A 22,950-nucleotide genomic window follows, 5' to 3' on the forward strand; every position below is an offset into this window, starting at 1 on the left:
ACAGTTCAACCCTGGAAACACATTTCTTCCCCTTTCCCAAAGGGGAGCACTGGAGCCAGCAAACAGCTCCCTGGGAAGTGCTAGAGCAGCAACTCCTTTGAGGGAAAAGCTTTTGCAGAATTTTGCCCAATTACTTCAGGAGTCTTCCAAACCCAGGCACACCTCAAGTTTGGTCTGCAAAGACATTAACTGCATTTTAGAGCAGGGTGAGAAGGCACCTGTGTCAAGCAGGTGGAGTTGCTGCTGTTCAGAGGGGTTTCCCCACACACACACCCCTGAGGCCACATTTCTGAGGCCTTGTCAGCTCCAGAACTAGGCAAAGTCACTGAGTGGCAGTTCCAACTGTACAGATACTTCTAGAAATACACACAAGGCCACTGGCTGACCTACCTTGCACGGGTATCCAGGAGGGCGAACTTGCAGGCAAAGCTGCACAAGCAGGAGTCAAGCTCATCTGCTGAAGCTCAGTGGCTAGCAACCTCCCGAACACCACTACCCTCACCCAAATCCTAAAGCACCCAGCACTCCTTGGGACACCTCTGCCAGAGAACTCATTCGAAGTTCCCCTGTGCTACCCTCTTCTCAGTCACTTAAAAACACAGCCTTAACTTCATCTTTCTCAGGGAACAGAGCTTGGCCTGACAGCCTTACACTGGTAACAGTTTTCTAAGTAAAAGGCAGGGGAAGGGGCTGTGAGTGCATATGCACAGGCTGATGAGGGATGCTGCACTGGAGCCTGTTTCCCATCAGGTGCATATACTCACTCTACCGAGCATCACACGGAGGAAATAAAGGCAGATTTCTAGCTCTTTCATTACTTCCTTTTACTGTCCTGCTTATCAGCTTTTCTGCCTCTGCAGACAACAGTGCCAATCAGCTTGTAAACAGTTTTAATTTCATTTTCTCCATCCTCACACAGTAGCAGAGAAAAAGCTTCTAGAGTGATAGGACAGTGACCACTGCACTACAGGGCAATTAGGACTTGCATGGTGTTGAAGAAGGGAGCACACCTAATTGCTGACAGATTCCTTTTGGCTTTAAGCAAAGCAAAACATGCACAGCAGGGAAGAGGGGTGGGGAAAGAAGGTGTGGTACCAGGAAACATTTGGGGGAAAATCCTACATCTAGTTTCTTACAAGCTAACAGGAATCTCTGAGATAGTCTAAAGAAATCAGTGTGCGTCAATATACAGCCTTTCTGCTTGCAAACCTACCTTTCCTCACGTTCCCTTTTTTGTTTACGAGCATGACGGTCCATCACGCTAGTTTTAGTCCTTGTCTTCTTCCAGGAGTAGTAAAATTTCACCAGGCTGGCTATTGATTTGTCAGGAAGCTGTAAATTAAACATGTATCCTTTTATATGTTTATATGTAAAGTATCCCCAGGAGTTCACATACAATCAGTCTGTTTTTGTCAAGGAATATCTCATCTCTCTACATTGGATTCTCTCAAAGGCTCAAGCAAGGCAGTTCTGCAGCCTTTCCAAAAATGATCTATGGGGGTGTGTTTCAGGTTAGTGCCTACTATTTAGAACATCAAAATCTCTAAAGATCATCTCAGCAAGCCTCCACTCAGGTGGACTTAGCTGGTTCCCTTCAGACTAGAGGAACATTGCAAGAGCAAATCCAAAATGGGGCCTTGAAACTGAGATAACCATTTAAAATCCAACACAGGCATGTGTAAGCAACCGCAGGAATTGCTGAATTGCAGGCTACATCCCAAGCATATCTTTGATGTTTGGTTAAAAAGGCTTATTCACACCATTCACATGATGAAGTCTATTCAAAGGTCTCAACAAAAGATGTTTTCAAAAGGTAACACATTACTGTATGGTGAACTGAGGATATAGGAAAACACAACTCAATTTTTTTTTGTCCTCTTACACTAATGTCATTGTCCTGTAGCTATGAATGAAAAGTCTGCCTCCAAAAAGCGTAAAACTATATTAAGACTAATTCTCTACTTCTGAGGTACTCTGCATGGATGTTCTTACACAGCACTTCTACAAGGTAAAAGTCCAGCATTCTTGCTGAATAAAACATGTTTTAGGTAAGTGTCTGATTCAGCTTGGAGGGCAGGACAGGTGAGGAGGAAAACAAAACTGTGAACAAGAGCCAGATCTCTCATTCAGATACTGCAGTTTAAGTCTTCCCTTGAGATAAGCCTGGTTCTCAGACTGCAGGGTGACTTTTGGTCCTAATAATGGGTCACACCAGAACTACCACCCTGGCCCACAGCTGCACAGAGGCATAAATCCATCTGCACTGGCAAAGCACAGGTGCTACGTTGATGTTGTGCTGCCAATCACCATGCAGCAGGCTGGTATGCTGGAATTAAAGAATTCCACAGAACAAACTCAGGGACAAGGCTGTTCGTGACAAACATCCACTTGGCTACAAACACATGCTAAGAGTGCCAAAATATCAGAACCAGCGCCAGTAAATAACATAAGTCACTTTTCATTCTCTGGCTTCAATGATTTTTCCCCTCAGTTCCAAGCTGCACTAATGGGGCAGCATATATAAACTAACAACTAACGTGCTCCCGAGCCATTGATTCTTGTCCCCTGCTAAACACAAAGCTTCATGCCATTTAATTCCTTTCATGCAGGATGGCTTTTCTGGGAGCAACAGTAAAAAAATATCATTACCTAGGGAACAGTGCATGAGCTTGGCATCCCTGTATTGGAATGCACTTCACTCAGGGACAGTCATGCTTCTGCACATAAACTGAGTTGAGAATTTCTTGCTCTGGCATTTAACCAAGCAACAGGAGGGGCTTTATGTTCTCTTTTTTCCCCAGGACATTCCCATCCCCCTTTTTTCCCCCTATTTAAGAACAGAGGAATAAAGAAGAAAACAGCTTCACCCTTCAGGAGTCCACAACTCTCCAGACTGTCTGTATCAGCTGTCCATAGTATGTGCAAGCCCTGTCATCTGACCCAAGGGAGCGGGAGACCCTAGGACTCCAAGAACATTTGGAAACAAATGCCAGTGAAGGAACATTCAAGGAGGACATGAGGAGAATGAGCCTCTTCCTGCCACCCTTTTGAAAAGGGACCTGGCAGTTTTCCTTCATACTTGGGAGGCAAGTCACCTTTCACTTTTCAGCAGGATCAGTAACACAGACCTTCACATGTGCTTTAAAGAGGCTGAACAGACTGCAGTAGCCTAGGGTCACTTCAAAGGATCACAACCAATGTAACCAGGTCCTGCTGGAACACTCAAGAGACACTTTACTGAAGGAGAGCAAAGAACAAAGTCTGTTTCCCACTCAGGTGATGAACCACTTGAAGAAACTCTCAAGATATAATTAATAAAAAATTTTTACATCCCGTCCTCTCCCTCTTTCGAGAGGAAATTGCACACACCTCAGCAGTTCCCCTTCAGGCAGAAACCTACCCTCAAAGTTTTCAATCACAGTTTAAAAAAATATCACTACCAACCGAAAGCAAAGGAGTCAATGCTTGCAATGATGTATAAACCTCCACCACAGCATCTACTGACAGTCCCAAATCACATTAAGCACAGACTTCATAGTCAAATAAAATGAATTCCTAAAAAGCAGGCTGTAAGAAAGGAAATCAGCTTTGCACAGAGATGATCTTTACTCTGTGTGTGGGTGGGCACGTGTGTACAGACCATGCCTGAACTCCAGCTGAGACATAAATACTACCATAGCATGCAGGGGACTGAAAACTGTAATTTCCAACCAAAAAAATTGCACAGTCAAAGTTTATCCTGAACCAGTAAAGCACTTCAAGAAAACACTTCTACAGAAACTCTGGAAACAATGTTGTTTCTTTCTATTCGCGGTAATATTTTTCCTCTAACGTCCCCTTTGGCCTGTTTTCTCCCAAGCGCATCAGACAGGAGTGCAGCACAATCAGCACTGAAGACAACAGTCCAATCTCCTGTTCTGCTTTTCCATTCCTCTGACACCACTTACCATCTGCTGGATCCTGTGAAAGGTTTTCCCATGGAAACTGAAGGCCTGTTCAAACAAGACCTTGTCTTCCACTGTCCACTCATCTGGGAACGGAGTAAAGTTTGGCAGATCTGCTAAAGACTTCTCGATGTTGTGCTTGTGCCAAAACAGCATCCCAAGGGCCTAGAAATAACAAGGACAGCAAGGGGACAATTGTAATCAGAAGAAACATTGTAGTATGCATGCAAAGGGAGAGCTACAGCATTTTTCTGAGGCAACACATTAGACAATTTTAATTCTCAGCTACATCAGACAATTTTATGTGTGCAAGAAACCTGGAATCTGACCCGCACCCTGCTAGGTTTTGAAGACCAGATTGAACTTTATCCAAACCACACAGGTAGTAATGTAATAAGAGAGTAGCAACAGAAAGGGGGGAGAAGAAAAATTGAAGAAATTACTCCAACTTTACTGATCACAGTATGCACAGGAAAGCTAAGTAAAGACTTTGGAAGACTACCTATAAAACAGGCTGAACTAAAGGAAACTTCTTGCCAGTGCTAAACTCCTATCATTCCCTACACAATTAGGAGGACTGTTTAGTTGACTGGGGGTTTTTATCATTGTTTAGGGGGCTCTTTGAGGGTGAGGGGGGAAAAGGGGAAGAGGATGAGGGAAGAACTGGAAGAAGGAGAGGCACAGAGCATCCACAACCTTGACTTGCTGCTAAGATGTCCCTGGCCCGAAGGAGGAACAAATCTCACTCATTTTGGGGGCTGCTCATTTGTTCCCTTCAGAGATGCCTTGTTTCACTGTTGCAGTCTCCGGTTCTCAGTTCCACAGACAAAGTGCATGTGCTGCACTTCACCACCTGCAAACCGTCCTCCTCCTGCCATCTGAGACACTTGCTGACAGCCACCCCTCTCCCAGGGGTGCGCAGCCCCTGTGCATTATGACACATCACTACATCTGGCATGCCAGTGACCCACCACAAGTCATTTTGGGAAGGCCTGACTCTGCAGAGCTAGAAAACAGCCTTTCGCAATGGCTGTAAAGTGAAAACAATCCCTAACACGCTGAGTAAAACATCAGAGTAACCTGCTCATCATATGCAAACTCAGCTCAGGTTTCGCAGCCACAGTTACCGTCGTCTAGTAGTTTCACCCTGGCCACTCAGAGCTACAAAATCTCTCCAAATTCGGGGTTTCCCCATTATGCTTTGCTATGCAAAAAGCAGTTCCTTTATGGGATCTTGCTCCCCTGAGATTCTGCAGAGAGTATGCATATAAATACCAGTGTTATTCAAGATCTTGTCCTGACCCTACTAGCTTCTCAGTGCTGCCCAGGCACCCTCTCCCTCCCTTCTGCCACCATGCAGAACAAGTAGTCTTAGTTGCAGCACAGTCACTCGAGATGTCACAGGAGCCACACAGCCACTTATCTCCATCCACTCCAGCAAGCATAGGGCCAAAGAAACTATTTTGCAGTCACAAAGGACCAAGTTTCCTCTCCCCTGCCATCCCTCTCAGCTTCAGATATGAGCTGTACAAAATATCCCTGTGAGAAAGCAAGGGAAATACAAGGAGGGAGACATTTTGGGAGGGCAGGGTAGTGTTAAATACCACTAAGGTGCTAGCGAAGGCTGAGGGAACAGCTGCTTACACAAAGCAAGAGTTAAACAAAGAGGTTTTCCTTATAGGCCTGTTTAACAGGACAGCAGTATTCCTCCTCCACTCCATGCTGCCCTAGGAGAGCTCAGCACTCATACACAGGTTGAGTACACAGCTTTTTTAGCTTTGTTTATCCCAGGGCGTCTGACACAGGTTGGCAGGAGAGCACAGCTCACAGCCAGATTTGCTGTAGTGCTCCCAAAAGCCTGTGACTGCTGTGGCTCAGCCCACCTACCACAATTTGCCAACACCAGCTGAAGCAGACTTGCACTACTAGAGCTCACTCACCTGATGGAGCCTGCCCTTCGCCTGCCCTCAAGCTGGCAAGGCTGCAGGGACTCCCACCAGCACAGCCCTGATCCTCCAGCCATCATCCCACAGCAGCAAAGCCAACAATGGGATGCTCGGCCACAGGCAAGGGTAGAGAAAGGACAGAGATATGGGAGCTGCATACAGTACAGATGTGGCCAGCTGGACAGGAAAGCCGCTGAGTAGAGAAGTGCCAGCGCACATCCCAGATGCCCTGCCAGACAGCTCACCACTCCCTTCAACAAACTGGCATGTCTTAGTCTGCAAAGGTAGGTTTTGGGCGGTGGGCACAGATGGAAGAACGGGAATCTCTGTGCAATGACTGTCAGCCAAGCCACCTGCACACGGGTCCAAAAAGACCAGCTGTCGTCGGGATGCACGTGTGGGAAAGGGCTGCCTCAGCCAGCAAAGCCCAGAGACAGTGGCCAAACGCTAAAGCGAGCTCCGATTGGCTTCCAGGTAGTCCGTATTAGCTTGTCCACATTACCCAGCCAACAGCAACTCTGATAATACCTGCTGAAGAGTGTCCCTTGGGGACACAACAAATCATCCTGATTTGAAAGCCTTGACACTTGTCCCTATAATACAAAATGAATGCGTGCCTTCCAAAGCAATAGAGGATAGATCCTCTCCAGTTATTTCCTGGAAGTGCCTAGCGCAGCTGTCTAGGAAATCCCAAAGGACCTGGGAAACATGTTTAACTCCAGAGTATTATGTGAGAGTGCTAGGGAAGGAATGAGAAAGTTTTTAGGAGGGACATTTTTACAAGTTGCTCAGCCACTTTACATCATGGTGTGGTGAGTCCCGTAACTTTACTTCTGTACAAAGGAGGGGAGAAAAATGGGGAGAAAGACTTCAAGGAAGGAGCGGGAAGTCTGTATTTCCAATGTTAAAATGAATGCAAATCTCTGTTAGCCAAATTTAAGATTTTCAAAAGACAAGAATTCAGAGTTTATTTTTAAAAAATCACAAGCTTCATTTTGAAGAGTCATCTGGATCAGTCTATACTCTCCAAACAACACTTCTCCACTAAAATAATGAAACCCGTTTTTACTACCCTGAGACCATGTGTTTTGGCAAATATTACCCACAATATCCAATACTAGGATATACCCATCTCAACTGAAGTAAGCTACCATCCTTATTTTCATTTAAGTTTGCAGCCTTTTGGTGCCTTTGTGTTCCTTTTATTGCTGTTTCCTGCTCTTAGAAGCTAGAATTCAAGTCTGATCATTCCTGGTTTTGCTGGAAATTTTGCTGGCTATTGCAACTTCAATGTTCTTGTTCCACAAGAAGTCTTTTTGAATATGAGTATCAACCACTGAAAGTCTGACTCAAAGATGACAGCAGAGTCATTTAAATAGAAACCCTTGCCCATCCAAATCATTGGTGTCTATGCTCACGGCCTTTCCCTGAACAATTTCATAAACCTTCAAGTTTTCATAGAATCCCTTTGTAGAGACAGAACATAATTTGCCAATACAGTAAGTCATGAGATTCCCTACCTTCCCTTTCTGGAAAGTATCAGTGCGTAAGGAAACTCCACAGAATTAAGAAAAGCTTCCCAGGCACAGCTCTACTCATCTCCCCAGATGAGTGTTGAAATCGATGTTAGTTAACACAGGAAAGATTAGTACACAATCCTAGACCACATGGAGTAAAGGAGAGGTCTGTTCCTCAGACCAGGATTTCCATCCCTAAACTAAAGGCACTGGCTAACCTCAGGGACAGCTGCTGAAGTCATTCAGTGCTACTGCACCGACATCTGAGGTGCTCATCTATGAAATGCAAAATGATTTGCAGCACAGTTTTAAAGGTAAGTAACAGTGGATATTGGTTTGCCTCAGAAAAGCATATGATGGTTCAATAGTTCATTAATAACTGCCAAGACCTCCATGATGCAGAGATGGAGCAGTCAAGTGGAAACTGCAATGCAATCAGACAGCTGTCCAAAGACAAGCCAATCTTTTTAAAGTTGTTTAGGGGTTCTGAAAGTGTTCAAGAGGTAATCACCACAGGAAGCATACTACTCATGGTCCAACTCCATTAGAAATTACAATGGTTTTGTTTTTCTTCTTTTGACTCTTGATGTAAAACTAGGGGTGAACTCCATATCCCCAGTGCACAGGTTACTATTAGGAACAGTCAATTTTAGAAGTAGGAGAGGAAAAAAACACAGACAGTACAGAAGGGAAGAAGCAGTTCTAGGCAGTCACTTTAAGTCATGTTTTAATACCTGCTGAAAAAGATTATTTTAAAGTAAAGTACTCAAAGGGTTGTTACCTGCTCCATATTGTATCCGTGCTTCTCTTTAGCAATGGCAATATATTCATCCACTGAAAAACAAAGAGAAGGCATAAAAGCATTTCACAGAATGATCTCATCTCATCTCCTCTTCCCTTCCCCTTTCCAGTCTAAAACCCAGTCCTGCAGCGCTGACTTCAGTCATGGTCACTGCATCCTCCACAGATAACTCTCATGAATAGCTGCTGTTTCCAACAATTCAGGAAAGGAAGGAAACAAAAGAAAAACAAGTCAAAACCAGACAAACTACTACATATTTTCCTTAACAAGCCTAAATGATGCATGATACCCAATCCAGTTCCAGTACTTCTGAAACATAGCATATAATATTTCAGAACCTATTCACCAAAACTATAGACATTACTGTCTCAGTTACTTTTTGGAGGGGTTTGTTTGTCAGTTGGTTTTTTTAATCCCCCAAGGCAGTTTTCTTAAGAACAAAAATCCCCAGACACAATCCATACATTCCAATACTGCCAGACCCCTAGTGTTGCACAACCACTGCAGATATCTTGGCAAATTTTTCAGCCCTTTTGCCTCAGCAATTTTTATCTTGGACCAAACCCCACCTCTATGTATTATTAGGTCCCTACGAGCTTTTAACCTTTACAATGTGAAGATGCCCTGAGGAGTTATATTTTGTATAGATGGGACTAAAACCCAAATGTCTCTTTCAGTACGAGTGACTGAGCTTACATCATATCCAACGGCACCCATTTGAGAGGGCCGGAACAATGTCAGTACCAGTGGTGGTGTTCTGAAGTCTGTGCCCTTGTGCTTGGTCATTATTAAACACACTGTAATGATAATAATGTCCTTAGAAAAAAAATACAAGCTAAAAGGCGAGACTCCTACTTCACCTAATGAAGTGGAAGATGCTGGAAGCATTGGTTATCTGTAGGATCCCCAACATGCTAGTACCCTGAAAGGCTTAGAACTGGTACACACAGCCAGAATTCTCATTATTCTACAAGTTTTGGACTTCAAGACAAGTCATTTAGCAATGAACTCTAAAATCATTCCTCCTTCCTTCTCTGCAGATACCCAGAGACAGATGCAAGCAAATTCCTGTGCTTAGCACCTGACTCATGGAGAGCATGCACAGCACTTCTGGAAGGAAATGGTTCTGTGCACATTGCAGCTAAGGAAGCCACATTTCCAACAGTTTGGGCCTCATGCTCATGATTAACTTCAGCTCTCAAATGTGCTTCTCCCACGTTTTCTGTCTTTATGGACTCTTGCATGGAGTCTCTGGTCTCTAATAGCACAGCATTTCTTAAAGCCTTTCCTTCAAGCTGACACTCCTCAATTCTTCCTTCAGCTGAGCAAACTAAGCAATGAACTCAAAAGGTACTGGGAAAACAGAAAGAATAGATCAGAAAATGCACAGCAGGAGAGCACCAGCCTCTTATTTTCAGCTTGTCATCAATACAAAGAAATTAAATCTAGATACTTAAAGTAGACATCCCTTCTTACTAGACAATATGACATGTGATATCAATGCCAGCCCTTCATTTCAGAAGGAGATGCATTAAGTTAATTTTCACAAAAAGGTGTTGCAAAAGAGGGCTTTGTTAAGTGCCATGGAAAAGTCCATGATAATATTAATACAGCCATATATCGTGGCAGGAGAAGAGCATGCAGTAAATACAGGCACAGTTCCATGTTAGCAAGGACACTCCATGAGGTTCTTGCTCCTCCAAGCTCCCACCTGCACACAACAGGGACTCCCAAGGGGCTGACAAACCTGTTTGTTGGACCATGTTCTTGATACATTCAGTAAAAGTTTTATTAGCCCTTTGGAGAGAGGTGTAGCCATAACCTCATTTGCACCCCTGCAGGACAAAAGCATCTGCCACTCCAAGTCAATAAATTGTTTTTAAGGACCATACCTGGATGGTTATGGTCTAAGGACCATAACCAGGATGAAAACTATCCCTTCTTGCAAACAACCTTTTCTTGCACAAGGCAAACATAATACAATAGTTGCACAGACAGCGGAGGTGACTGGGACAGTGATAGAAACTTCTTAGGCTGAAATTGCTGCATTGCCTAATAGAACATCCTGAGGGTTATCAAAGGGTAGGAACCTTGGAAGTCAGCTTTGCCATGGGGGAAAAAAAAAACCTTGCAAAACCATACCTCAAGAGGAGAACATGATCCAGTAGGACCACACAGAGGAAATGGGGACAGAGAAGGGAACTGCCTCCTCCTTACACACCATCCTTTCCCTCCACATGCCAAGCAGGGCAGGGAACATCAGTAGAATGTGGGCAGAAGAGCAACTTCAGATGCTTCCAGACTTTAACACCACACCAAAAAACAAAGGGTGCCAGGAAACCCTAAGTGCAGCATTTCCCTGTACTTCAACTAAATGCTCTCTGCTTCCTCAGGATAGGCATTGCACATGCAGCGTTATATATTTTGTCTAAGGGGGAGGTGAAGGAAGGGGGAGGGAAAGGAGTTGAATTCTCTGAAGTCCAAGGCTGATTTAAGCTCTTGAATGCTAAGTACTGCTGCATTAACTAGCTTGTTTTCGCTGTGGAAAGATCTACAGTTCCTGATTTGACTTCAGCGTCTTATTGTTTAATATATACAGAGAAGAGATGAGGTCGTTCTCCTTTCCAGCGTATTACCTTTCTTATGCGAGATGCTATAAGCAACAAAAACATACTTCCTCCCCCTTGCTCCCCACTCCCCAAAAAAAGTCATACAGCATTTTCTCTCCTAACTGAACAAGAACATTAGCAAGGTCTGTCCATATCAATAGGATTTCTTTTGAATCAAGTCAATACACCAGAGAGCCAAACAGAAGACTATGAGTGATCGGACACCATGAAAGGCAGGATGTTTTTCTTGTCACAGTGGGGTTACACTTCATTGTTACAGTGGAGGAAGAGAAAAGAAAAATAAGAAAAAGGCAATAAGGCAGTAAACTGACCACGAGCACACAGGAATATTCCTTCTACACGCTAAAAGAGTGTTTGTGGATCAAGGAAGGACAAGGAGTACACCATTGTACTCTACTCTTGGCTTGTTCCCTGCCTGCTTACTGACAATCTAGCCCATTCTGCTTGTCATTTCTTGGCTTATTGCAGGTTCACTCACTTTGATGCTTGCACCATCTGAGAGGTATGACAGTCCCTTGAGCAATCCTTCTGATTGCTCTTTCTTTACCATTCCCCTCCGTATGAAGTGAGCAAGAAAGAGCACGGCACCAGCTGAGTCACAGGATCCCTTTAGTCTCCCATACCAGTAGAGCCTGGAATTGCCACAAGCTTAATGCTTCACATGCCACACCAGATAAATAAGTGCCCTCTTCCATCTCTGCCTTCCCCACGCACCTCTAGCGGGTCCAGGGCAGCAGGCATACGAAATTCTGCTCCACTGCATTTCACTGGCATTCAGTCACGCTTAACATGTAACCCAGCAATCTGTTTAGACAGAGTTCAGAGCCAGAGGAGCCTGGGGCAGAGCCCTGCTTACACCAGAAGAGACAGTTTGCCAGCTACTTTCCAGAAGAGGATAAGCAAGAGCAGCAAAGCAATCCCATCCCATTTCCCCCAGCATAAACTACACCACCACACACTCTTTCTACCAGCATAACTTTTCCCCAAACAGGGCAGACAAGAGCATCCTCCCCTCCCATCCAACTCATTTCTCTATGCCGGAAAGATATTTCAGCACAAACCAGGCCAAAAAGACAACGATACTTGAATAGAGACAGTCGTGTGACACAGGAGATGCATTGCTCCTGTGAAGGCTCTTGTTGCTACTAGAAACCAGATGGGAGGAGGGACAGAGAAGAGAATCATAAACTAATATTTCTTTACCTATTTGGCTACATTTCTTCTCCAGCATGCATTTTAGCTGTGTGGGGGATGAGTAGGACACCCCTGTCTGCCCCACACCCAAAAATGGAGTGAGCACTGCCCCAAAGAGCCCCTTCCTGACTGCCAGTCATGCTCAGGAAGGCAGAAGTAGCACAAAAGGTAGAGACTCAAAGGCAACAGAGCCCCACATACACATTGTCATCAGCAAAGAGGAGCACAGAGTGTTCAGATGCTAGAAAACACCTCTCCCTAATACAAGAAGTGAGGTCTACAATAAGCTGACCAAAGGACCCCGGATGTAACACTAACACAGCCAAAGAGACAAGGGAAATTAAAGGGAGTGGAAAAAGAAGCAGAAAAAGATGCTTCCCCCACCGCCATCTAGAGAGGAGAGTTTCTGACCAAAATGGTGCTGTCAACCCCCTGAATTTTGTGGTCTTGTTTCCAGCCATCTTTCTCATACACCCTTTTCTTCTGCTAACCATCTTCCTAAAAGAATTCCTCACTAGAGGCAAAAGGGGACCCTCTTGGCTGACAGAGGGAAGGAGAGACAAGAGCAAACAACTGCATTGCTGATTTTCAGTCCCGCATCCTAGAACAGTGAATTGAGAGATGTAAAAACAGGAGCATTAATTTCAGCGGGGTAGGAGAACTCCGAGAAGAGAAATGCCTGAAAGCAATGACTCCCCTCATCACCATTTGATCAGATTAAACGATCTCTCCAAGTGGGTCTTCCCAGAGAATTTCTCCCCCCTACCCAAATTGCTTCTTAATGACCCCACAAGCATCGCATCACGTTTAGTAGACTCAGTGACCCCAAGGAAGGTTTGCAGCAGAAGCAAGTGTGCTAAAGCCTATAGAAAGCAACAGGAATGCAGAGGTAGAGCTGTTGCTGCAACCTCAGTTCACCCCTATTACTGGGGTACTGCAGGAGCTCTGAACACTTTGCATATTACGTGATGCAATACCCTGACAGAACGGGGTGAAATGAGGACAAAAGCAGCAGCCTTCACAGCCTCGGTAATGTGCTTCACAGGGTTTGATCAATGCTGGAATCTATGAGGAATTCTGGATGTTGCTGTATAGCTCCCCCTCCCCTCCATCTCCCTTGAGAACAGGAAGAAAAAAAGTAAAGACCCAGAATAAATCAATGTTACATAAAAGAAAATAAGGAGCATGGAGTAGACACATACATGTGAAATTCTTCCAAATTTCAAAACACAATTATGACAGTACGCAAACAACTAAGCACAGTTTTTGCCTTGGCTATAAAAATGAGCAGCTGCATTGCTGTCCCGCCACCCTCGCAGCATCGGTGGAACAATCCTGCCACCTCGTGGTCCCAGCACAGAAGAGGAAGCCGCAAAAAGGACAAGAGTTTGGACAAGTGCCTCACTAAAGCCAGCTGCAACAGGAGGCAGGGGGGAGCAGGCAGAGATCAAAGCGAGGTGGTTTGACCACGTTTTCTGGGCAGAATCACTTAAAAGAAAATTAAACCCGCCTATTTAAAAGGGTCTTCTGCCTTGGAAAAAGCTATTTCCTCTTCTTGGCAAGATGTGATGTGTGTCACAGGCAGGAGAGGAGCGGAGAGCCAGAGCACAGCCATGTTTTGTGCCTGCTGCTGCACCCACCTGGGCAGGCATACAACTTCCTTTAACAGTGTTTCTACAAACAGAGAGCACTAGTTACACAGACAAAGGCTACTTAAGAATTACTTCATGCAGCTGAAGGCACAAGAAGATTTAAGCCTCAACTCCATTGCATCCACAGCAGGTGAGGGAAAAGTCTGGATGCAACTGCAAGGCAAAAGAAAACCAACCTTAGCTGGAGAAGTTTACCTGAATAGGAGCAAGAGAAAATACCCCACAGCAGGGCAGGGTACCTTGAGTAACATGACTCCACAGTATCTCTCAACCTCCCACTCACTTACCTCCCTGTAGCTCACATTTTACTTGTATATCATCTCTTGTCCACATACCAAGGACCATAGGGTGTCATTGCATTAGAAGTCTCCCTTGACAGCAGTGCCAGATTAAGCACCCCTAGCCTCCAGCCACCTTTTCCCGCTTGGGAGCGGAAACATTTGCCTGGACCCCCAGGGAACCAGACTGGGAAACTGTTCCACCTGAAAAACAACCAACCCTCTCCTGCTGCGTTAGCTCCCTCACCCAAGTGGCAGTGAAGCCATACAAGCACTGAGTGAGTGGTGGTCGTTGAAAGTATGGAGATGCTCTCACCTACCAGGAGGGACAGTCTCAAACTCTTCTGTCACCAGCCCTAGCTACACAGGCTGCCCACCACCAAAGCTGCATGCTATTCATAAAACAAGTAGTTTTACACTTTTTATATGGTTGCATACCATATAAAAATCACTTTGCTGAGAGGTTACACAAGCCTGAGAAGAGATGAGCCCTCCTAGTTCCAGGGAGGGATGAGACTGGCTCAGCCAAAAGCACAACTCATTCCTCACCCCAGCACAGCACAGCAGCAGGGATGAGCAGGTGGGCAGGAACAGGCATGGCTATGTCAACTAACAATGGTGAAGAAAGAGTTGCTCATGGAACCACACCTGGAGCCAGGAAGCTGCAGCCTCAGAGAGCAGAAAAAGAATAAAATGGAGTGCCTCATTGCTGTGAGATTTATCCTTTTAAAAGCTCTGATACCCACCAAAAGCTTCTTTTCTCACACAGAGGCAACCACCCAAGCAGTGCACACTAAAAAGCTAACAAAGAAACACACCTATTTCCCTTTTTTTACTTTCAATGCTGCTCTTTAGCACAGCCTATATCTCAGGGCAAGTCCAAAGTTGAAGCTCCAGTGATGGTTAAAGACCTGACTCATCTGCCTTTAGATTTTGCTATGCCAGCAAGAAAGCTGTACTGCAGACACAGGTGTACTGACAAACCTAACATAGTTTTTGTAGCTTGCCAAAACTATTTTAAACTGTTTACCAAGAAAGGCCTTTTGCTAGCATACATGTGTTTCTTTTAAAGCTTTTACCAACGTGGGCTCTTTTCTAAAGTTGTACCCTCAGCTGACACTATCACATCAAGAAAAGGCTCAACACACTGTGTATATATGTGGGGTGGTATATTAATGAGAATTGCCGTAAGAAAAGCCAGCCGGCTGATGCTCTCTTGCTTCTTTCTCTCTGATGCTGCTGCTGTTCTCCCTTGGAAAGGCCATGTGGTTGCCCATTTAAGGATATCCATGGAGGACCCATTGGACTGCTTCTTACATGCCCATCACATTTACCCTTCAGCCAGAAATTTGCTCTGCCATAGCAATGAACACCACTTTACTAGAGGAGCGGCACAGCTTTCAGTATCTACAGAGCCCTGGGTACCACAAGCCCATATCTCCGTGGTAGAGAAGGGAACAAGGGAGATCTGACAGGGCAGTGTAGCAAAGAGGAAACACTACTTCTGGAACCCAGGCACAGAATACGCAGAGCCACATCAGATCACCTGGGGACCTAATCTGTGACCATAGGATCTGAGCATGACTGGATCATTCAGCTGTGCAAAGCTGACCCTAAATCAGACACAGGCACTGGACTATATTAAATGTAATTAGCTACAGCACTTGATATGGGGTCTGAAGCCCATGTACAAATATAAAACCAGTACACAGTAGCTTCTGGCAGGGAGGGAATACTTGTTCCCACATATGACCTTCCAAGACAGACAGGAAGTTACAGACAGGATAAATGCATAGAGCACCTGCCTGAACAACAAAGGGAGTTTACAGCAGAACAGCTCTTTACATTATTCAGCACAGTGCTCTCAATTCAGTCTGAGGAGCCCTAAAGCCAGATTTATTTTGCTGTCAAACCATGTCTTGAGTTAACTCTACTGAGAGGTTATAGCCTCAGATTATATACTTCAACTACAGGCAGCAACATGCCCAAGCAATGCAAGCAGCAACAGCAATACAGTTGTGACAAGGGGTAGAATATTAAAAAAATTATTTGATCAGATAGTTCACTGCAGAAGATGGTAACTTGGATCATAAGAAACCTCCCTCGTGCAGATTTTCTTACAGAGATTATTTTTTGCACTCCTTGAGAATGCCTGATCCAACGCATTCTTTCCAAAAGCCAGACTCACTAATTTGAAAAAATACAGTTTGACACACACTGATGACAGAGTCAGTATGGGAGACCTCAGTTTCAGACTACAAGCAGTCTGATACAAGGCTTTAGTACTCTACCTAGGAACATTCTCAGCTCTTCATCCAAGTCATGCTATATATGCTGAAATTCTTGGTCTGCAAAACAGTCAGCGTGGAGTACCATAAAGCTTGGCCAAGCAACCTACTGTCAATCAACTTCAGAAGCCACCAAGGAATATCCAGACTCAAAGCCCTCTGAAGAGGGCGAAACCTTCGACAAGGTCCATTTTCCACCCTCCACAAGGTTTTGAAAGCTCCTGTCTAAAACTAGAACTGTTATATTCCCCATTGTAGTAGGAATGCAAACTAATAAAAGCACTGATACAGAGTCAAGCTTTCTAAACAGCATGGGTAACTCCACTACCCCACGACACAGGGTCTTTGTGCAGCATGAGGGCACACACACAAGGGGTGTGTGGGAGCAGAATGGCCATCAGGTTAAATTACAGCTCATTATTATTGTCGCTGATAAAGCGTATGACAAGAGAGTAGAAGCCATGCTGACCCCCTTTATAATGGATACAAAAGCAAAAGAAATGATCAATTTGTCCCCTAGCTACCTCCTTGAAGGATGCCACTTGGGCAGAAAGGAAGTATCTGGCAAGCCAGCAGGCAGGAAAAGGAAGGAGTGAGTGGAGTCACACAGAGGAGCTGCCCTCAGCAAACATGCTGAGAGCCAGGAGCTGCTCACAAGGGGGAGAGAACCTCCAGGGATAATTGCCCACATCCAGCTCCTCAGCAGCTGGAACAGGGGAACCCCGTGATCCTGAATGGTAAGCGGTCAGGTCACAAAAGCACCACTTATGATCTTACTTATTTTTTACAGCTGCCCCCCCCACCCACTTCCAAGCTCAGCTATATAAGTAACATAAGAGTCTCAGCAGCCCAGGTGGTCTCTGCACTCACGAACAAGTTGCACGAAACTTGCTTCTAGCAAAATCAAATGAAGAATGATAGAGACTAAGTGAAGGCAGCCTGATGTCAGAAGGGAACTAATCCTTCAGTTGTATTTTCTGAAGTATTACTGAGTTGATTTTGTTCCTTCTACATCTATGGTTAAAAACCTATTTTCAGATATTTGAGGCTGGCCCCTCCTGAGAAGGCAAGGGCCTTCCCCCAGCTCCACTACTGCACCTGGGTGCTAAGAATGAAAAATTGGGTCTCAAACTTGTTTTGAAAGACTCTGTTTTCCTCACTTTCACATTAGCTGCATGTGAGCAAGTTAGTGGGAAGCAGAACAATGGAGACAAGACAAAACACTTCCAATGCACAGAGTGCTGCACAACCTAAAGGGAACAGCTTATCTTGAGAGTGGTCATGGCTCTGTCCCCCAACTGTCTGCCCCATCCCTCTCCTGAAAGTTCCTATTCCTGCTTCCTGCAAGAACAATACGGCTGCTTGATTAAGCAGCTGCTTCATCACTTAAAAAGGCAGGCCATGAACTAAGGCAACATAAACAAGCATCTACTGCAGGTTAAGGTGCAGTGGTTCATGAAATTCCTGGTATCTTACCCAACACAACATGAGAACCTGGGCAATAAACAGAGGTTTAGGTGAAAAGCCCTTTCTCCACTGGAGATCAGAAGCTACCTATGGGAAAAACTCATACGGATTGCCCTACTGTAGGCAGGCCAGCCTTCGGAAGACACTAACTCTCAATATATCCATTCTTGCACTTGTTTACTTCCTACAGGTCTGAAATCAGAGAGATACAAAGAAATGTTTTTGAACCCTCCAAGAAGTCCATGCAGAAAGACAGCAAGCTTAAACAGTCAGATCTTGGACAACATAAGCTTTATAGTAGCCTCTAAACCAAAGTATTAGTGTTATGTTGACAGACATTAAGGTATTCAAAAATACATAAATTAAGCCAATTTAGAAAAAGTCAAGTTACAGACCCACACAGCACATGCTGAAAGATGGATTACATACAGGCCCTCATCCTTCAAGACTGATCCTAAGAGCACAAAAGCCTATGATAAACCGTCACTAACTAGATTCTGGAGTATCAGTGGTAGGGGGTCACGGCTTTTAGCCAGAATTTAGAAGCCCAGTCCTTATTGAGAAGTTATCATGTATTACTGCTAATTCTTGCAGTGCTACTACACTACTATAATACAAATCTGCACGAGAAGCACATGATCAGGAAAGTAACCTAATACAGAGTTCGGAAAAAATAACTAGTGGGAGTGGTTCCTAATTAGAGCAAATAATGCCACAGCAAACACATTATGGTGAGGGAAGCTCTGGCACATGTCCTTGAGAAAGCCTAGCTGGTCTGCCTCCTGCACTAGCACATCTGTAAAGATCACACTCAGCAACATATGACCTCACCACAGCAAGCTGTTATGACCATGACCTCTTCGAGCATTCCTTAGTGGAGGACATAGCCCACAAGAACTCCTCCCTGCCTGCACAGAGCTCCCATCACATCCCTATAAACATGTAAAAGTTGGTGCATTTGCTGACTAACCTTGCTCTAAGGAAATAAATAAATAAAAAAGTTACCTTCTAGTTCCCTGATCCTTCTTATTTTTCCCTCACAGCTACAGTAAGAGACTAAGAAGTCAGGAAAAAAGGCCTAGTCCTCTGAAATGCCTTAAGCCTGCCATTCCCACCAAGACCAGCAAGACTGGAGTGCACTCAGCCTGTCCCAGGGCTGAGTCCAAGCAGCACAATGTAGCTGCAGCCTGCTGGTTCTTGTCATACTGGTCCTACAACTCACACAACGCCTATCAGGCTGGCTAAGACTGCTCCAAAACGTGTTTCAGATCAAGGCTCACTGTCAGGGTAACTCTTAACACTGCTATCATCACTCCATTACATCCATGGCATCTTCTCTCTAAACTTCTCTTAGGAAAAAAGCTGCTTCCTAGCACCAGCACTAGTTCAATCCCTGCAGCAGCAACAGTAGTGGTAGCCAGCATTTTCAAACTGGGTCATCTCGACATGTTTGGAGAAGGCCTGTTTCACACTGCAGTAAAAAGGAGGAACAAACAGGTGGCAGGAGAGAACAAGGCACATGAAGAAACTGGTGACTGCCGTGTCGTCCCTCAGCCCCCCCCCCCCCCCAAGAATACAGCAGCAAAAACTCCTCCAGGATAACACAGCTACCTTAGATAAGACATCCTTTTTGTTTGTGTTACCTTGGGTGAAATCCATCCCAAACACACACCCTAGTCCTTTCAAACTTAACTGCTTTCCTGGCTCCAATACAAACCACTGCTGTGAAAGGGTTAAAACCTCATCTTAATTTAAATATGCATTCAGGATCCAGAAATATCAACCTGCAGCAGTAATGATGAAAGAGCTGCTCTGAGATTTCCACACAGCATTGCAACAGCAACTAGCACAGCAGATGACAAAGGGGAAACTGCAGCTAAGTTTGAGGCAACTCAGCCATTTCTGGGATACACCCATAGCCTTTGAAGCCTGGTATCTTCTTTTTGCCGTTCGCATTATTGCTACTATAAGCATCAAAAGTTGCCTCAGCTAAAATGAAATCTGCATCCATTCACCTTCATATTTTGAGCATTTTCTGAAGTGCAGCAACTGCAGCTGCCAGGAGAAGTGGCCATGACTGTATTATTTCTACAGCTAAACTCAAGCAGAATCTTAAATTAAACACCAGTTCTCTCATTTCTGAATTCATGGAGTTGTATTCTTCAACTACTGTATTTGCATCCAAGCTTCACAGCTGCCAGGTTCAATGCATAATATGAGATTTGGATTAGGGATAAACATAAACCCAATTCTGCTTTTCCATTAATCCTTTTTGCTGTCACTGGGACAGCCAACAAACTGGTATTTCTAGGGAAGGAGCACATACAAACAACAAAGTCATAAGTAGGTTTTTTGCTATCTTCACTTGAGTGACAAAAGGTAAGCACCTAGCTTCAGGCAAGAATTATAACCCCTGAAGTCCACCCCTCAGACTTGGAATTCTTGGCTCCACCGGGCAGCTATTTAAGGCTAACACTTTTCCTACTACCAAAAAACCCCACCTCAACAAAAAACCTCAGACACAAACAAGCAGGAAAACCCCAAACAAGAAAAGCACAATACATACACTCCATCTTTCAAGACCTCCCACAGCACTTAGCCAGCCACAAAAAAGTATAAGCTCGGCTAAGAGTTCAACAATACTTTTCTCTCCAGTGGCAAAGTCTAAGCAGCTCCCACTCTCCCATACCTGATCAAGGTGGCTGCACTCTCACTGAGCACCAACACAACCTTTCATGGGGTTATTATAAACCGGGTCACAGAAACGATAGGGGTTGGAGGGCAGAAGGGACCCAAAAAACCAAACCACAATTCCAGCTGTTTCAAGGATCCTGCTTATAGCATGATGGAGAGGAGGGATTTTAAAAGCAGCTTTGCTGATGCTGAATGCACACCAGAGTACATCCTCTCCCTCGCTGCTACTGCCCAGGGCAGGGACGCCTGCGCACCAGGAAGGGGGTGGCTCCTGGGTACCTCTGAAGCATTAATCTCTTCCATTTTAAATGCATCCTGTTAAATAGGGGCTTCATTTTCTAAAAGGGAGATTTTTAAATCAACACTTTCCCCAGTCTACCCCATCCCATTTGTGGTTTTCTACACACATTTATTTATTGCTAAGGCACCCTACACCACAAGGAAAATGAGAACTGATGACAATAGTTGATGTCGACAAGTCGTACGTCCACAGAATTCACAGGCCAAAATCAGTGAGCCAAGGGGGAAAGAATATGTCCAAGCAGAAGCCCTTCTTAAAACAGCTATGGCTCAGCTACCCAGTGAAAACAGACCTGCCACACAAAGCATGATTAGACACACTCAGCAACTTGGGAAGACAAACATTTTCCTGTCCTCTGGCAGTTACTTTAAGTCAGAAAATTCAGACAAAGGTGATTTCCAAGCTTGTTTAACATCCCCTTTAAACGAGAAACTGAAGAATAATCATAGCCTATTCTATGCAAAGATTACCCCTTGAACTACAGCTGGAGACAAACCCTAACAACTTAAACCTGCAACCAGCCCTCAGAAATTTTGGGATTTACCTCACCTTCGCAACAGAGGACAACTACCAAAACTCACTCTCACCCAAAGAAGGCTGTTGACACACTAATGACCAGGACACACTTACAGACTTGGTTGGGACATAGGCTTTTGAGATCCTGAATGCCAACTCATAGCGTCTTAGGGTGGAGTACTGCTGCTCCATGCTCCCAAACCGTTACCCAGCCTGTAGCACAGTTAACTAAACCTTGCCCATCCAGACACCATGGGGTTAATATCCTTAGTAACCATAGCAACCAGCACTTCTTCCTCCATCAGAGCCTCAGCTGGCACATTGCTGCCTTCCCAGCATCAGGTTTTGCAGCACATTTAGGGACCCCCTCCCTTTTCCCCCAGCCACAGGATTTGGCCAAGCACACCAAGAGGATGTTGGAGCACTCACTGCTTCACTTAATTCTGGCACTCCTCTGTCCCCATGTCCCCTGGGCACTTCTACCTCCCCTCAGTAGGGTGAAGGAGGCTGTCTAAATTCTCTTCAAGTGCACCAAGGCAGGCATAATGTAAAGCAGGGAGCCAGCTGCAGCCTTGAAGGAAGAGATGCCACAGGCTAAGGGAGGGAGGGACTGATGAGCATCCAAAATTGGCAGGCCGATCAACTATCGGGTCAAACAGAAGCAGCACAGCAAGACTAGGGGGCTCAGCTGCCATCCACAACCCACTGTCCTAGGGGCTTTAGGGACAGGGCCTGCCTCTTCAATGACACCCCATAAACCCAACGGAGAGACCCACCAAGACATCAGTGAGAAACCAAAACTCTCAACTAGCAGCACACATACTCTGTCAGAAAGAGAGCAGAAAAATTACTTTCAAACCAGAGCTTATCACTAGCAAAACAATACATCTTTCTCCTCTTGCAGTTCACCTTTGAACTGCAGATACATAAAAACCCAATCATCACATCCTATCCTCCCGCCTGGTTTCCATCCCTTGCTCCTGGGCAGCTGCAGCATGCCAGCACTTGCTCATTTCTAAACCAACCCAGTGTCATTTTTATGGTTCCACCCATTGGCATACTTGGCAGAGAGAGACACTGCTGTTTTATTAATAGCCTCATGCTGGCCTAGCTCTATCCTGTGCAAGATTTCCACAGCATCATTACAATGCATTTTTCACTATTTCTCCCCTCCCTCCCCACCTGCCACTCAAGGAGAGCAGATGCCTGTCTTCCACCTAGCTGTTCCTACTCCTCAATGTCACCTTGCTCAAGACCTCACTCCTCCTCCTCTCTCCCGGTCTCCTTCCCCGCCCTCCTTGACAGCGTCCCAGCACAGCCAGAACAGTTGCCCTCCGTGGCACCAAATCCTCAGAGAGCCTGTCAGGAGTCTCATTTTGAGAGCAGGCTCTTTGTAAGAGGTGTGACACCAGCCACAGCACATGGGGTATTTGGAGCAGAGCTGGAAGGGGAGCACAGTTATTTTAAGTCCAAATGTTCAGTTACTGCACAATAATTCTTTCTTTCTTCTTCAAAAGAGACAGGACAAACTTCTAGATTTTTGCTAACTGTGTGAACTAGTCACTAATAGTGGCAACTGCTATGCCAGTGACCCCTCAAAGGCAGAAGTCTGGCAGTAGATACGGAACATGCTGGCAGCATTCCACTTTGGTATTAATACACACAAGGCAGCAAGTGGTTTGTACCCAGGATTAATGGTTAACAAGACACAAGATAAAAAA

At 45.0% G+C, this 22,950-nt stretch overlaps 1 protein-coding gene across 1 annotated transcript in view; it reads right to left on the reverse strand.

Moving 5' to 3' along the window:
* The window catches only part of RCOR1 (REST corepressor 1), an 86,711-nt gene that overhangs the window by 16,474 nt on the left and 47,287 nt on the right, over positions 1-22,950 (reverse strand). The window contains exons 4-6 of the mRNA XM_059819301.1: positions 8,189-8,241; positions 3,948-4,109; positions 1,214-1,332 (exon numbers count right to left, since the gene is read on the reverse strand). Of these exons, the coding sequence (XP_059675284.1) occupies positions 1,214-1,332; positions 3,948-4,109; positions 8,189-8,241 (334 nt within the window). The remainder of the gene's footprint in view (positions 1-1,213; positions 1,333-3,947; positions 4,110-8,188; positions 8,242-22,950) is intronic.

Source organism: Gavia stellata, chromosome 7 (assembly GCF_030936135.1).
Source record: "Gavia stellata isolate bGavSte3 chromosome 7, bGavSte3.hap2, whole genome shotgun sequence".
Lineage (NCBI taxonomy): Eukaryota > Metazoa > Chordata > Aves > Gaviiformes > Gaviidae > Gavia > Gavia stellata.